This window comes from Semicossyphus pulcher, unplaced genomic scaffold, assembly GCF_022749685.1.
Source record: "Semicossyphus pulcher isolate SPU_LCO1_2020_fin unplaced genomic scaffold, fSemPul1.0.p SCAF_5, whole genome shotgun sequence".
Lineage (NCBI taxonomy): Eukaryota > Metazoa > Chordata > Actinopteri > Labriformes > Labridae > Semicossyphus > Semicossyphus pulcher.
This window is the reverse complement of record NW_027211726.1, coordinates 22,341,100-22,355,244: the sequence shown is the minus strand read 5'-3', so window position 1 is coordinate 22,355,244 and position 14,145 is coordinate 22,341,100. Positions and strand designations below refer to the sequence as shown.

Below are 14,145 nucleotides of genomic sequence, written 5' to 3'. Positions count from 1 at the left end.
AGTCTTTGTCCTCGCCGTCTGCAGCTAATGAGTTCATTCGGTGCATGCAAGTGTGTGTGCATAGATGATCCACGGCATCGCGGTGCGTAAATCACTAATTAGCCTTGTGACCGCGGACGCTGCCCTAGTTCTCCACTTCTAAGACTATGTGTATTTGCGGTTCAAGGGGCTGAAGCCTTATGTCATTGAATTGCACAAGCTTTCTTCTTTATGTGAAGAGTGATTCAGCAGTGCCTGGAGGTGCCGGGCCAGATCTGCTCAGGCACTCCAGATAAGAACACACCACACATAAAGTCTCCTGAGATAAAGCGTCGGATTCCTGATGACAATTGTTTCTTCTTGTAATTACTGAGATTACAGACATGATAAATAAAGCACCAGAGGGGGGAGAAAACAAAGCACTTGTAAGTCTGATTGAAAATGAGCAACAGAAGGAAAGACCAACTAACCATCCAAACACAGAAGGGTTATAAAAACCAGACACCAGTTGCACAGTGACCTCTGATATCTCTCACACTGTATGGTAAGCCCCAAGTAAGCTTGAGGCCTGACCCAGTTTGGAAGGAGAGAATGTGGGACACACTCACACACACATTCACACACACACACATTTCCAGCTATTATATGGCTGGAAATATTTTTAGTCATGTGGATGAGGTCAAACACTGGGAGCCTGTGAACTTCAACTGAAAGAATACATCTTAGCCTCACACTGAAGGCTTAAAGGAAGAGATGATGGAGTGTTAGCCGGGTTTGCAGAACAATTGTTTGATTCTTAGGAAAGGAAGGTAGTGTGGGGAGGTTGTCCTTGTGAGAATAAAAAGTGGCAGGTGAGGTGAGGGAAAGGGAGCGCCAAAAGAGGCCTTTGGAGCACTGCCAGGTATTGTGTAAGTGGGTTTTACAGCAGGCAGGCACACCTTGGTTTGAAAGGGGTACAACACACCGCTGGATAAACAAAGACCTGCGATCGCTGCCGTGAAAACACACTCTCTCCTCACAGCCTGAGCTGGTGGTTTATACCTCTGTCAGAGGAGAAATGAGCTCAGCTAAGCTCCACTGAAAGACAACAGCATAAATCAGGTGACTTGTCATTATCAAACAAAGAGCTAGAAAAACGTATTTAAGGACAGTAAAACAAAGAGGCAGGAGGCAAACAGAGCACAATGCATGTACTGTGTAAGCATGCAATGAGATCTCACTGAGATAAAGGGGAAATTACCGCTGAAGTGAAAACCTCTTGAATTCAAGTTTTTGATTTTCCTTCTTCACCAGTGACACAAACACATCCTCCTGCTTTGGGAAACTTTAAGATCATTTGGTTTATTGAACATTTTTATAACAAATTAGGGGCCCGTGTCCACCACGCCATTTTTTGTGCTGGCAGTGTCTTTTTTCAATACAAAACCAATGCAGTTCAGCGTTTTCAGCGCTCAGCATCCTCAGCGTAAAAAACGCCCTCGGCGTCAGCTGTTTGTTGTCGCTGTGAGTAGGGATGCACAATATTGGATTTTTTGCAGATATTTTCCAACCCTTTTTGCCGATTTCAACATCAAGTCTCCCCTGTAGTGGTTGGAATCATGCCTACTCATACTGTAGTGGCCTACTGACAGGTGCAGAAATAACATAATACAGTGCAATATAAGAAACTGAGGTTATGTACAAAATGCCATATTTATTTGTAACGTTTTCTTTTCCTTTTCTAGGGGATAATTGAGCATTTAAGTATAATGAAAGCTAGCATGGATAGCATAGATAACATGGCGATAATATCATGCATCCCTAGTTGTGAGAGCTCTCAGTTAAAAAATAGTTAAACTTTTGGAACACCACTGCGCTCGTCAATGTCACTTCCCTTTCACCGACCAATCAAAATCAAGAAGGGGCGGGATTTTTTATATCAACTTTGTCAACAATGGCAGAGGAGAAGCGGATCGTTTCGTTTTTTCCAAGGGTACAGTTTGCAGGTCTGGGGCTGCTGCTAATGCCAAGACACGATTTCTTTGTAAAATGTCATTGAATTAAAGCAAATCTGAAGCATAAAGAGTGATTTAAAACAGACTTAACGTTCAATACCGACTGAAGCGGAAGTGCCGCCAGACAACTGTTGTAACCTAGCAACAGTAAGTGCTGGCGAGAAGCGCTCTGAAATTGAGGTTGTGGGCGCTGCCAGCGCAAAAAGCGGCGTTAGTGGACACAGGCCCTAGGTGAGGTTTAAAGTGCATAGTGTTCAGAAATAAAACTTCAATCTGAAATTTTGAAGTGGAAGACTTTCAGTTGGTAGAAACCGTATAAAAAATAAGCCATTTTTCAGCAAAAATAGATCAAACAAATCTCTCTTACAATTTAAATTGGCTCTGTGAGGAAGTGTGAAAAAATTGTCCTTAAAAATGATACTTCTTTGGCTGCACACGTCATAAAAAGTGCTTCTTTTCAGTCCATGATGTTGAATTGTCTTGATCGTCAACATCTCTGCTCCACAAGTTCAAGGATCGATCTTCTTGAACAATTAATAACTTTGCAGTATTTCAAATAAGTTCTTGGAATTTGAGTTCTTCACATTCAGCGAGGATCCGTGTTATTAATTCCTCTATAGAGCTTAAAAGGTCTTCATCCTAATCAATAAGAAGCTCACTGTCAATAAGACGACTGAAAAGCAGGATCGAGGAGAAAATATAGCTAAAAAAAGCAGCCCTGTAAGGTGTTAGAGGAGGACAGAGCTGGAAACCTGAATGATGAATGTAGTCCAGAATCTGCACAACTCTTAAAAAGTCACAGGTACTTCCTGCTGTGTTGTCTATCTGTCTTGAGTAGAGTCCTGAGAGGGGGTGACAGCAGCACAAGAGTCCCTTGAGTGGCTCTCTGAGGTCTCTGCAGCAGAGTCAGGAGGTGCAGAGCTGACCTGGGATTGATCACACGTTGGATCTGACTTCCTCTTCTTCCTCACATGATAGTGATGCTTTTTGGACTTCAGGTGAGCTGCAGGTAAATAAAGAGAGGATTCTGTTGGGTATGTATTTGGCACTGTGTCAACTCAGTGATACTGGTGGATCACTGTCCTTAATGTGAGTCCTCCACAAGGTCGACAGCCTCACCTGTCCACTCCAGGTCACCGATGATCACTTTGTCGCACAGATCACATGAATGGCGGCTCCGCTTGTTTCTTTGCTCCGCCTCCTGTACTCTGATTGGTGCGACAGCTGGCTCCTCACCCTGATCAATTGAAAAAAACATGTTTTAGTTTAGGGTTTGGCGATTAAACATTCCCTGTTTACTTCGAACAAATAATATGAATTCAGTGTCATGCTTTAAAAGTCTTTGTATGTACCCGATTGTGTTGAATAATTTGTTTTCCTCATAAAACATCTGCTAAGATTTTCATTTAACCGTTTTAAAGTGTGCACTGTTTTTATTCCTGTTTGCTAGATAGCAGTTTTCTTCACTGCTGCCTTTATTGGTGCATTGGTTTGTTTGTTGGCACTCACTGCCACAAAGTGTCAATCAGCAGAGTCGTGCGGGATGTGAATAACCCACATTTATGCGCTCTTGTGTGTACAATACAAACAAAATGGAAAATCATTTGAAAAACCTTGCTCCTCCTGGTAGTTACACACTCACCAGGAATCATTTGGTAGAAATGGAGCAAGAAATTACCTGTTTAAAAATGTCTATGAGGCAGGATACAAAACAAATCAAAGCTAAAGTCAGAAGAGACAGGGATGCAGGGAACACATGAAGAAGCAAGTGTTGAGTATACAGAATGAATAGAAGAAAAAGGATTGAGATAGAAGGGAAAAAGAAATGAAAAGGGAGAAAAAAGAAAGGGAAGAGAAAGAGATATATTAAGGAAATTGGGAAAGGAACATTTTAGGTAAACAAGCACAAAAGCGGGATTAAATCAGGATGAAGGAAAAAGCAAATAAATGGTAGTGAAAGAGGAAAGTGATGGAAAATGGAAGAATGGATGGAAAATTAAGTATCAGGGCAGAATACAGGAACAAAAAAGCAGTAAATATTGACGTTTACAAATCATTTTATCCCCACAGCATCTGTGAGGAAGCAGCTGGTTCAGATCACTGAGGCCCCACCTTACTGAGACTGTCCAGTATCTGCAGTGCAGGGTTCAGCACCGTCTCCTCCCACCGCGACACGTCCGTCACATCCAGGCCAAACACCACGGGGACGTTGTCTCCTGGTCCTACACACACACACACACACACATCCAGACACACACGTCGAACACACACGGTTAGTGCACATTATGCATTTTACAAGGCCCACAAAGGCTGCTAATAAATGTAATGAAGGCTGGTCAGGCCAATATTTTGATTCAGTGTTTCCACATTTATTTTTATTGGACTTGTAGCAAAGCTTCCGACATTTCAATCAATGTTTTTTACAAAGTACTTGAGCTAATATTTTCTCATGGAACACCAGTATACGGATACATTCAACCCTCGAAATGTCATCAAATGAGCTGCTTCATCCATCAAATCAAAGACGTTGACGCTGATTTACATTGTTGATTCCTCACAGGGAGCGATACACTGATTTTCTAGTTATGAAGCCGAATATTTTAAATCTTATAACAAACAAACAGGCTCCCCAGTGATTGATATTTCATCAGACACCATATTGCAGACATCATGATGAATCCTGTACAAACTGGGAAATCTTTACAGTAGCAGCGATGTGCTGGAGCCGCACCCTGAAGCTCTGTCAACCTGCTGACTCACACTGGCTCGATAATGTCTCTCCCTCTCTCCCTCCTTCCTCCCACCCTTCTCTCTTCTGCACCGTCTCCCTCTCCCTCTCTTGCCATCAGTCTCGCTTTGGCTTTCACTCACTCTCTCTCTCATTCTCTCTCTCCCTCCCTGTAACTGTTCCACCCCCGTGTTTCTATTTTGCATCAGTCAGCAATCTCCAGGCCAGGCCTCAGCACTAAACAGCAGCGCCTGTCCCTGCCCTGCTTGTCTGTCTGTATATCCGTCTGTCTGTCTGTCTGCATCAAGAGTCAATGCCCTGAATTGATCCAAGACAGACACAAGCACAGGAAATGGAGGCCTTTGCAACTTGTAGAAAAGATGACTTCCAACAGCAGAAACTGTACATAAACAAAGTCAAATCAGCTTTCAGTCACAACTATGAACAGATAAAAGATTTGAGATGCAGGAAAAATAAAATGTAGAAAAATATAAAGAGCAAATCCAAAAAATTGTTTCAAGAAAATGTATACTTCTATACTTTTGTGTGTTGGGTCTAAGGCATATCGTAAGCCAGGGCGGCTCCCTGCGTAGGCTCCAATGCTACAACGTACGATATCAGAGATGGTAGTGTTGGGCAATGTCCTCCGAATTGGCATGTGATCAAGTCCAGATTGAAATATCGTAATGTACAATGTTTTATCTGTTGTGGGGGAATCTCATACAGCCGTGTTCCAGGTTGCAAATTCCATTATTGCTACAAATCTGACAAACCTGTTATCAATTCACTGGTTTTTCTCTTTAAGCAACTGAAACAACAATGTGTAGTGAAAAATTCAATTCAACCAAGTCCGGGTTAAAATGACTGTAAAACTACTTCAGGCTCACTGTTGAGTAGGAATTTACATATTTCCCATTGTTTAGCTAACACGCTAACCTGCACTTGGAAGTGGTTGAATGCTAACGTTAGCCATTGCCTTGCGTATTCTAAAGAGTTATCATATATGTTGTTTTGGGTTCAAATATGGCCTGATGTCCCCTCTAGGTTCTAAATATCTATATGGAACACAGCAGGAGGATATTATTACAGCTTTTAAGGGGACAAAAGTATAATAGGTTGGTGTTTTATGATTATTTCTAGGCGTGGCCTGACTGTGATGTAGCAGAGAAAGGTGAAAGAAACAGGCAGAAGTGTGACAAAATAGAGTAAGCGACTCCAGTCTGTGTTGTTTCCGCTGCTCTCTGCTACTATGATCACTTAAAAACCAGACCATGCTAGCTATAACCTCCTCTAATGTCGGCCACTGTGATCGACTCTTTAGCTTACAGCAAAGACCCTTTCAAACCACAATATGACAGTTGTGTAGTGCTCATCCATTGCCGATGGACAATGGCAATAGCAATCAGCCATAAGCTAGTATGATACACTTGTAGTGGTGGTGAAAAATATGGGTGAAATACATCGCTGTTACGTAAATATGAACCTATGCCATAGTTATCTTAGCCTTGCTTTACATGCTAACATCAGCATGCTAATGTTTACAGTTGGAGTATTACTGTTACTAGCTTTTTACTTGTTTACTTCTATGTTGCATATACATATGTGTATGTATCGTTTTGCACCAAGACACATTCCTTGTATGAGTACACCTACTTGGCAATAAAACAGATTTTGATTCTGAAAAAGCATGGGTGTAAGCTGATCAGGAGGTTAACAATTTACCATGTTCACTAACCTCTTTTAGCATGTTAGCATGAAAACTAGTTAGCACTAAAATCTACTTTTAGTCATCAAACAAAGCATTGGGGAAATACAAAGTTTCTCCTGATGATAGCACCAAATAGAAAGTCTGTAGCATTCCTCTGGGGACCATGAATGTCTGCAGTAAATTTCACAGCAATCCATCTATATATGCTATATGCTACTAGCATGGATAGACATTCAAAAAAGACACAAAGCTGGATCTAACCAGACTATTTTTTTCATTAAATATCAATGTGTGAAGCATCCACACTCCTGAAAATGTATCCCATTAACCTGTAAGACACCGCTAGTCAAACTCAATTATAGCTTAATCCTTTGCACACACACTGAGCTGTGGAGCAGCAGACACCCTACAGACTGGAGTTACTAACTCTGTTGGGAACTGTCTGGAACTCCATTATTACAGAGGAACACAGAGTGGTAACTGTATCATCTGATTATCTGTATAACAAACTGTGTCAGAAGAATGAGTGTGTGTGGAAACAATGAGAGTCTTCACACAGCCTCGCCCAAGAGCCATAAACTTTAATTTTGGCCTGGCTCTGGCACGAGCCGCATTTCAACTCCTTTTAGGCTAAATTAGCATATTGTTGTAGCATCGGCCAGTTAACCATGTGATGTACTCCATTCTTTTCCTGTCCAGGCCTGCTTTGCTTTTTTTTAAATGGCAGACAAAAGGCATAAAAGCAAAGTAAACACAAAGATCCTTAATGGCTGCTGCTAAACGCTCCAGCACCTGCAGCATTTGGCTTCACAGTGTTTCTTTTCTCTCTTTTATCTGTGGACACTGCTAATCCCAGAACCCTGCCAGGCATGTGTGTTTACACAGACTGACAGTAGGTCAAGTTGTTAGTGTGTGTTTTTAACATTGACTGTTAATCAAAGCTTCAGGTTTCACTGTGTGTTTCTGTGTGTGTCAAAGGAGAAGTCTTTTGTGTTTGTGGCACAATAGCAGGCAGGTGGTGGCGAGCGTCACCTGGCATACCTATACCAGATGCACAGTTGGAGCTCTCTCCCTTAGGTGCTCTAATAAATACCCCACCTCGCCAGCCTCCCTCCTGTGCCCTCCTGTTATCTCCTTACTTTGTTCTTTCATCTCTCTCCACAGCAGCCCCCCTAACATTATTCCACCAACCTCCCACTGGGCCGAGTGGAGTGTGGGTAAATAAAAAGGAGATAGTGTATGGTGGGTTGCCAGATGCTGGACGGAAACAGCCCCCTCCAGCATTCTTGTTTGGGTCCTGGTGAAATTTAACTCTTCTAATCCACTCTGAAGTGAATGAGGGTTGATAAGAAATGCTGAAGGGACAAAGAGCAGGGTGGTCAACACACACATACACACACACCCACGCACGCACACACCACGATTGTGAGCTTGCCTTTCAAGCACACAGGGGAGATCGCTTTGCCAACAAGAAAGAGCATCTCTTGTCGCCCAGCAGCTGCCTTCCTGTGTTGTGCGTGCGTGTGTTGCAACAGTAGTCCACCTGTTGCAACAAGCCGTCCAGGAGTCATATGCTGCATTATCCCCGTGTTTGCTGAGTGAGGATGTGTGGCTGTGTGTGTGCTCTGCTATAAAAGCTCCACTACAAGTCTCAGCGCGGCGTCTCTCCAACCCAGCTGTGCTTCTTTGGCTGTCGTCCACACTGGAACAGCTGCCTCTTTTCACTCAGCAGCCTCCTTCCTTTTTCATATAGTTCCTCTTCCACTTTTTGGCTCTCCTGTTGTTCATGTTTGACATCCCTGCAGCAGGTTAAGTATCTTGGGTCAGGGAATTTTATCGTAGTTTTAAACAAATTGATGAAAAAATTCATCATAGCATATTATGATGTTATGTTCATAATATATGAATATATATATAACATAATATTTGAAATTGGCGCCATACCTGTGGAGAAAGTTGTACAAACAGCTTGTGGTTTTACCCATTCTACATTCCTACAACACCCAGCGTGCATTGCGCCCCTCCCTCTGAAAGGAACGGCCCAGCGAGAGACGCTGGAGCGAAATACTACTGATTCCAGTCGAGGACATTGATCGCTGCAGGGAAATGCTCAGAGCGGGACAGAATCTGAAATACGGCGACATTATACTGGTGGTCGCCTAAAAAATCTTTGGGTCTGCAGTCTACATTTCAAACCGGACGATTTTGAACCAGACATGACATCAGAGGCAGGCGTCCTAGATTGAGAAAGTGTAGTTTAGCGACCTCCCTGGTACGATTTACTACCTAAAGGTGGCCTCCTTCTAACAATTATTCCCTCCTTTTGATTAATTGTCAAATTCTCGAAGCTGCAGCTTCGCTCTCATCCTCACGGAGCTCAATTCTGTCACATAGGCAACAGATGATGAGCTGGATGAGGAGGGGGCACGTCTCACTAGTTTATTGTGAGGTCATTAAGACATTGCTTTTACTGTTAATAACAGGACAGGCTGTCCGAGGCTTAACCCCGGTATATAGGCTGCTGGCACACTTTCATCTGGACCATTACGCATGGCGAGGAAGAGTGTCTGTATGAGGAGCTGGTGGAGCTGAGGAGCGGTGCTCAAACGCTTCTTTCAATTATGCACGGAGTGTGTCCAATTCATGGCACAGAAAGGAAAGCCAGTGGCAGAGTTGGATGAGCCGGACAGGGTTACAGGTCTTTCTTTATTAGCCAACATTTGAATGTGTTGAATGCTTACATGCCACAAACCTGTCACAGGGCTCAGCATTCGTGCTTTCCAAAATAAATTGGTTCTGTGGGAGACGCAGCTCTCCCAGCACAACAATGTGTCCACTTTCCCAGTGTAATATCTTTACCTGTGGATTACGGAAGTATGGACACGTACAAGAACACTCTGTCAGAGCTCATTCGTAAGTGTGTGTGTTAACAGAGATGGCACAATTAACGGAGCAAAAATAACTGATAAAGTGTTTAATAAAAAAAAATATACCTTGTGCTTTTACAAACTTTTGTGGCCATGCAGTTACACGCCCATACAGCACCCCTGCTAGTGTATTTACACTCAATGCATGGATTGAAACACACTTTCTACTGTATCTCCTTTAACACGCTGCGTCAATCTCCTCTTCTCCAGCGCTCTCTCGTCTTTCTCCACCTAGTAGAGGTGACAGAGAGGTCTTTGTGGCGACAACAAGCCTGGCCTAACTCCACAGGAGGAGGTTACATATGTGTGTGTGTGTGTGTGTGTGTGTGTGTGTGTGTGTGTGTGTGTGTGTGTGTGTGTGCGTGTGTACATGTACCCTACGTACTTGCCAGAAGACAAGGGTGTGAACTCGCCCTACACCTGTTGCCTCAGCTGGATCAGATTTCACTCTCCATCCGCCCATGTGTCGCTCCTGTCTCTTTCTGTCTGTCTGTCTCCCTCCATCCATCCTTCACTCATTCACTCTCTCTCTCGTGGGACTTAAAGATACCTACACCCCTGTTACTTAACACTCATGGGGCCTCCGTCAAACTACACCTGCGTATCCTGGTTACAGTTAGCGAGTGTGAGTGCTTGTGTGTATGTCAGAACAAACTGAGAGCGAATAAAACGTGCCACTTATTAAAATGAATATAACCTCGGATTACCATTTTCTTTATGGGTAATTAAATGTGCTAATTAAACGACCCCCTATATCCACACACATACACACACACACACACAGACCCTATGAGTGTATACCTTAATACAGACGCAGTTAAAGGCAGGACAAATTAAGCTTGCTTTAATTTGAACCGGCTGACCCGGCGTTTAAATCCCCACAGCAAAGTTGAGCCCATCAAGAAGCACGGATCCTGCTGAAAAGTATTTAAGACACTGAACGCCCACCTGCTCCTTCACTGACAGCCACTGGTAAACAAAGTGAACTGTGAGACTGGGTTAAGCTTGTGTCTTTGAGACAAGTGATTCCTCGTCCTTCTGCATATTTACACCTTTGCTCATCATTCATCTCATTTTCCAGCTTCTCTGACCTGCTTCTTTGTGTCCGCTTGACTGAGGCCCCCTGTCATTTCCAGTTCGTCTTTCCCTTTGACCCACTCGTCTCTCTCTGTGTGCCTGGGTTGGTCTCTGTAGCCCCCCGTGACCCTGCTGCCAGAGTTTGTGTGGTCGGGGCAAATTCCCGGCAGCTCTGTAATGCTTTCAGAGATTAGCCTGCTCAGCTGAGGCCTGCCGGTATTTGTGTGTGTGTGTGTGTGTGTGTGTGTGTGTGTGTGTGTCTATGAGGCTCAGACGAAACAGAAAAGAGGTCAGCAGTCACAGCGAGGGAGTCGACGTAGACAGAAAGGTGGGATGAGTGAGGTGAAAGAGCAAAACCCTACGTTAGGACAATCCGGGCCAAGAGGTGGACATAAGGACAAGGCTGTGCTACAGGGAGATAATTTAAAGTTCTGACGTTAATAGAACGACTGAAATAAATATAAACGTGGATTTAGTTCACAAGAAAATAACATTGAAGACATTTTACTCAGCCGCTCAGACGTAGATTTGGTAACATGCACTCCAGCTAGAATATCTGTTAAGGCAAAGGAGCCTAGCTTGTACTGCTTTGTTCTTGTATAAAACTACAAGGATTTCCAGGAGGCTACCTTCTCAGTCAGGGCAAGTGTTTTAGAGGATGTCTTGGATTTTGAAGCTTGTGCTGTTAAAAGAGTCTGCTTTGGGTTGTCCAGCAAAAAAGGAAAAATAAAACATGAATAACTTTTTGCTGCAATCCAATGCAATGTCACCCTGCAACACCAATAAGATCACCTTATAAACAGCTTATTTATTCTGTTTATCCTGCAAGTGTCATGAAGACAGATTAAATGTCTGTTGCTGTGATAATTTTTCAGAGCAGGAAAACCTAAATCAAAATATCTAAAATCATTACGCTGCATGTTTGCATCTGAAATGACTTCACACTCAAGGATCTGTTTCTCAGACTGAACTCACTGGATCATATTTCATTTTCTCACTTGTACCTGAACAAAACGCCCATTACATTGCATTTGTCATTAATGCAGGACGGATGTTGGTCTGAACGCCCACTACATCCTAGTACGATGAATACATGAATTTTTTCCCCCTTTAAGACTTTTGCAGAAACACTGTCATTTGGTAGAATGTCCTAACAAACTTTATGGGATAGAAATGTTCTGACTACAAACACTACAGAGTGTTGATCTTGTCCTCTGCCACCTTTAGCTTCAGATTTTCTAGATTACTGTCCATCATCTTCAAAAAGGATTCCCCTGGAAATCACTGAAGCTAGTGCTGTGAAACATTAGAAGACACTACAATAGCTACAGGCATTTCAGGGGACTACTTTCTATCTCTACAACAAAGGTGGCAAGAAATTGTAAAATTATGACCAATGGTCAAAATTGACAACATTTTGATCATATTCAGGCGAATAAATATCAGAAGTTAAATTTTAGTTAACAGATTCTGTTAACATTAGCAGTGATCAGTAAATTGCCACTAATTATATCTCGGGAGACAATATTGAATAGAGAGTAGTGGGGTGGGAATCGCAGAGTAACTCAAGAAACAATACGCGATACGTTGAACACGGTAAGGTTAATATCACGATACAGCGATTCTGCAATAATAGATATATTGCAAGACAATCACATACTGTAAAATTCGGTGTATAAGACGCACTTTCCATATTTTTTTTTTCATCTACAAAATGGGCTGCGTCCTATATACTGTTGTGACCAATATACCAGTATAAAATGGAGAGAGAGGTATGTTATTGTGCTGTAATTTACCCGATGATGCTATAATCTATCTAAAGTTGTCGGTTGTTGCGTGGTGACGTCACACCTCCGCGTTAAACTGTTTCCGGGTCCAAGCCGCTGCAACATCTCCTATTTACAATATACTGCAGTGCTGTTTTGTGACGCTTCATCACGGGCATGCATCGTCATGATCACCATTGAGGCCACCACCCTCACAACAATCAACGTTAGCGTAGGCAACAGCACAGGTAGCTGGCAGGATCGCAAACTCGACATGGCGAAAACAGATGGTAGGCTGTAGTTTCTGTATGATTGAATGTTTCAAATTGAAATAGTGTTAAATGAACTTGTATACATGTTTTATTAATAAATAGCTATAGAAAACCTTTTTCCCTCTGGGATACCCCAAAAACAGATAGTGTCTTGTATTCTTGTGCGACCTATATTTCAGATTTTACGGTAAAAATAAAATCATCATTGTACTTTTGGTGTCTGTTTCACAGAATTTGACAGAAATTGAGATGAAACAATGTACCTGCTTTCAGTCTGTAAATTAAATTACAGAACTATAGAACAAATTAGGACTTTAGATTTGAAAGTGGCTGCCGCATCTCTTAACTTCTTTTCACCACTGTCCGAAATTATCCCGCTGTCTTCCTTTTCTTTTATCCTGATGTCAACTTCTTCTGTAGTCAATTAATTTCTGTTCACATTACCCTGATCTATAGGCACCACTGCAAGGAGTCATGACGTAGTGACGCGGTGAGTCAAAATCACAGGGAAATCTGTTTATAGTGCCATATATTTGTAAGTTAAAACATCGATCTTTGGCGCCAGTCTATGGATAATTGTATTGCACAATTAAGGACGCGATATATTACCGTATCAATATTTTGTCTCACCCCTAGAGAGTTTCAGACTTCTAAGAGAGTTGATCTCATCTGCTGCCACCTGTACTGTCAGGCTGATGCTGCAGACAGCTGCAAAATGTTCTGATGTGAGTCTACGTCGGGTTATCATGAAGGGTTACAAGAACCGTCCTGAGGCAACTCACTCAGACAGAAAAACATGCATGTGTTCAAAAGCACAGATAAATTCAGACAGATTACCGCATATGTAAATGGAACGCAAAAACACACACACACACACATGTGATGAAGACCATATGGTGCGTGCAGCGGGCAGGCAGTCAGTCAGAATGAGGGGTATTGAGGTTTAGGGCCTGGAGTGGCCTAAGCCTTTTGGGCCTAACAGGATTAGGAGGCTGGGTTACTACAGGGCATGCTGCCGGTGGGACACAGAGTGCAGGTTTCCATTTAAGACAGAAACACACTATATTCACTTTTTAAAACACGCCTGACTTCCAGGGGTTGCGACCAGGGTGGGAAATCACCACCTGCCAAACACTGGTTGATTTTGGCTGTGGTGGGCATATTTCTTCATCCTGCAATGCCAGGAGCAACCACTATAGATCATTATTATGCAACTGGTGCCACAAGGGAATTAGTGCTGGGAAAAATCATTCAAGGTCCTAGCTGCAGGTGTAAACTGTGTAACGGCACAGTGGGTCAACAAGCTGTATGAAATGAATCCAATATTGTGCCAGTTAATGAATTAGTCTGGTGATTTCTACAATTATATATGTGTAGTACAATCAACAGTCTTTTATTTGTATTATGTTTTCAAGCATACATGCCATTTTGAATGTAGAAGTTCTAAAATGTGTAAAAAAACACATGACCTATTTGTGGGTTTTCACAAGTAGTTTTTTGATTAAAAAAAATAGGCCTAAAATTTAAAGGAGCAATTTGCGCCTGGAAAAAGCCACTGTCAGTCAAAGTTGGTGTTCTCTGTAATCGAAAGGTCTACATTTCAAACCTGACGATGTTGAACAAGACATGACGACGGAGGCGGGCGTCCTAGATTGTCGAAGTGTAGTTTAACAAGCTCCCTGGCAAACCACCGC

At 42.6% G+C, this 14,145-nt stretch overlaps 1 protein-coding gene across 1 annotated transcript in view; it reads right to left on the bottom strand.

The window, feature by feature from the left end:
• Positions 1–1,305: 1,305 nt before the first annotated feature.
• The window catches only part of trit1 (tRNA isopentenyltransferase 1), a 41,382-nt gene continuing 28,542 nt past the window's right edge, over positions 1,306–14,145 (bottom strand). Inside the window, exons 9-11 of the mRNA XM_069681549.1 lie at positions 4,086–4,195; positions 3,093–3,210; positions 1,306–2,976 (exon numbers count right to left, since the gene is read on the bottom strand). Of these exons, the coding sequence (XP_069537650.1) occupies positions 2,795–2,976; positions 3,093–3,210; positions 4,086–4,195 (410 nt within the window). The 3' untranslated portion in view covers positions 1,306–2,794. The remainder of the gene's footprint in view (positions 2,977–3,092; positions 3,211–4,085; positions 4,196–14,145) is intronic.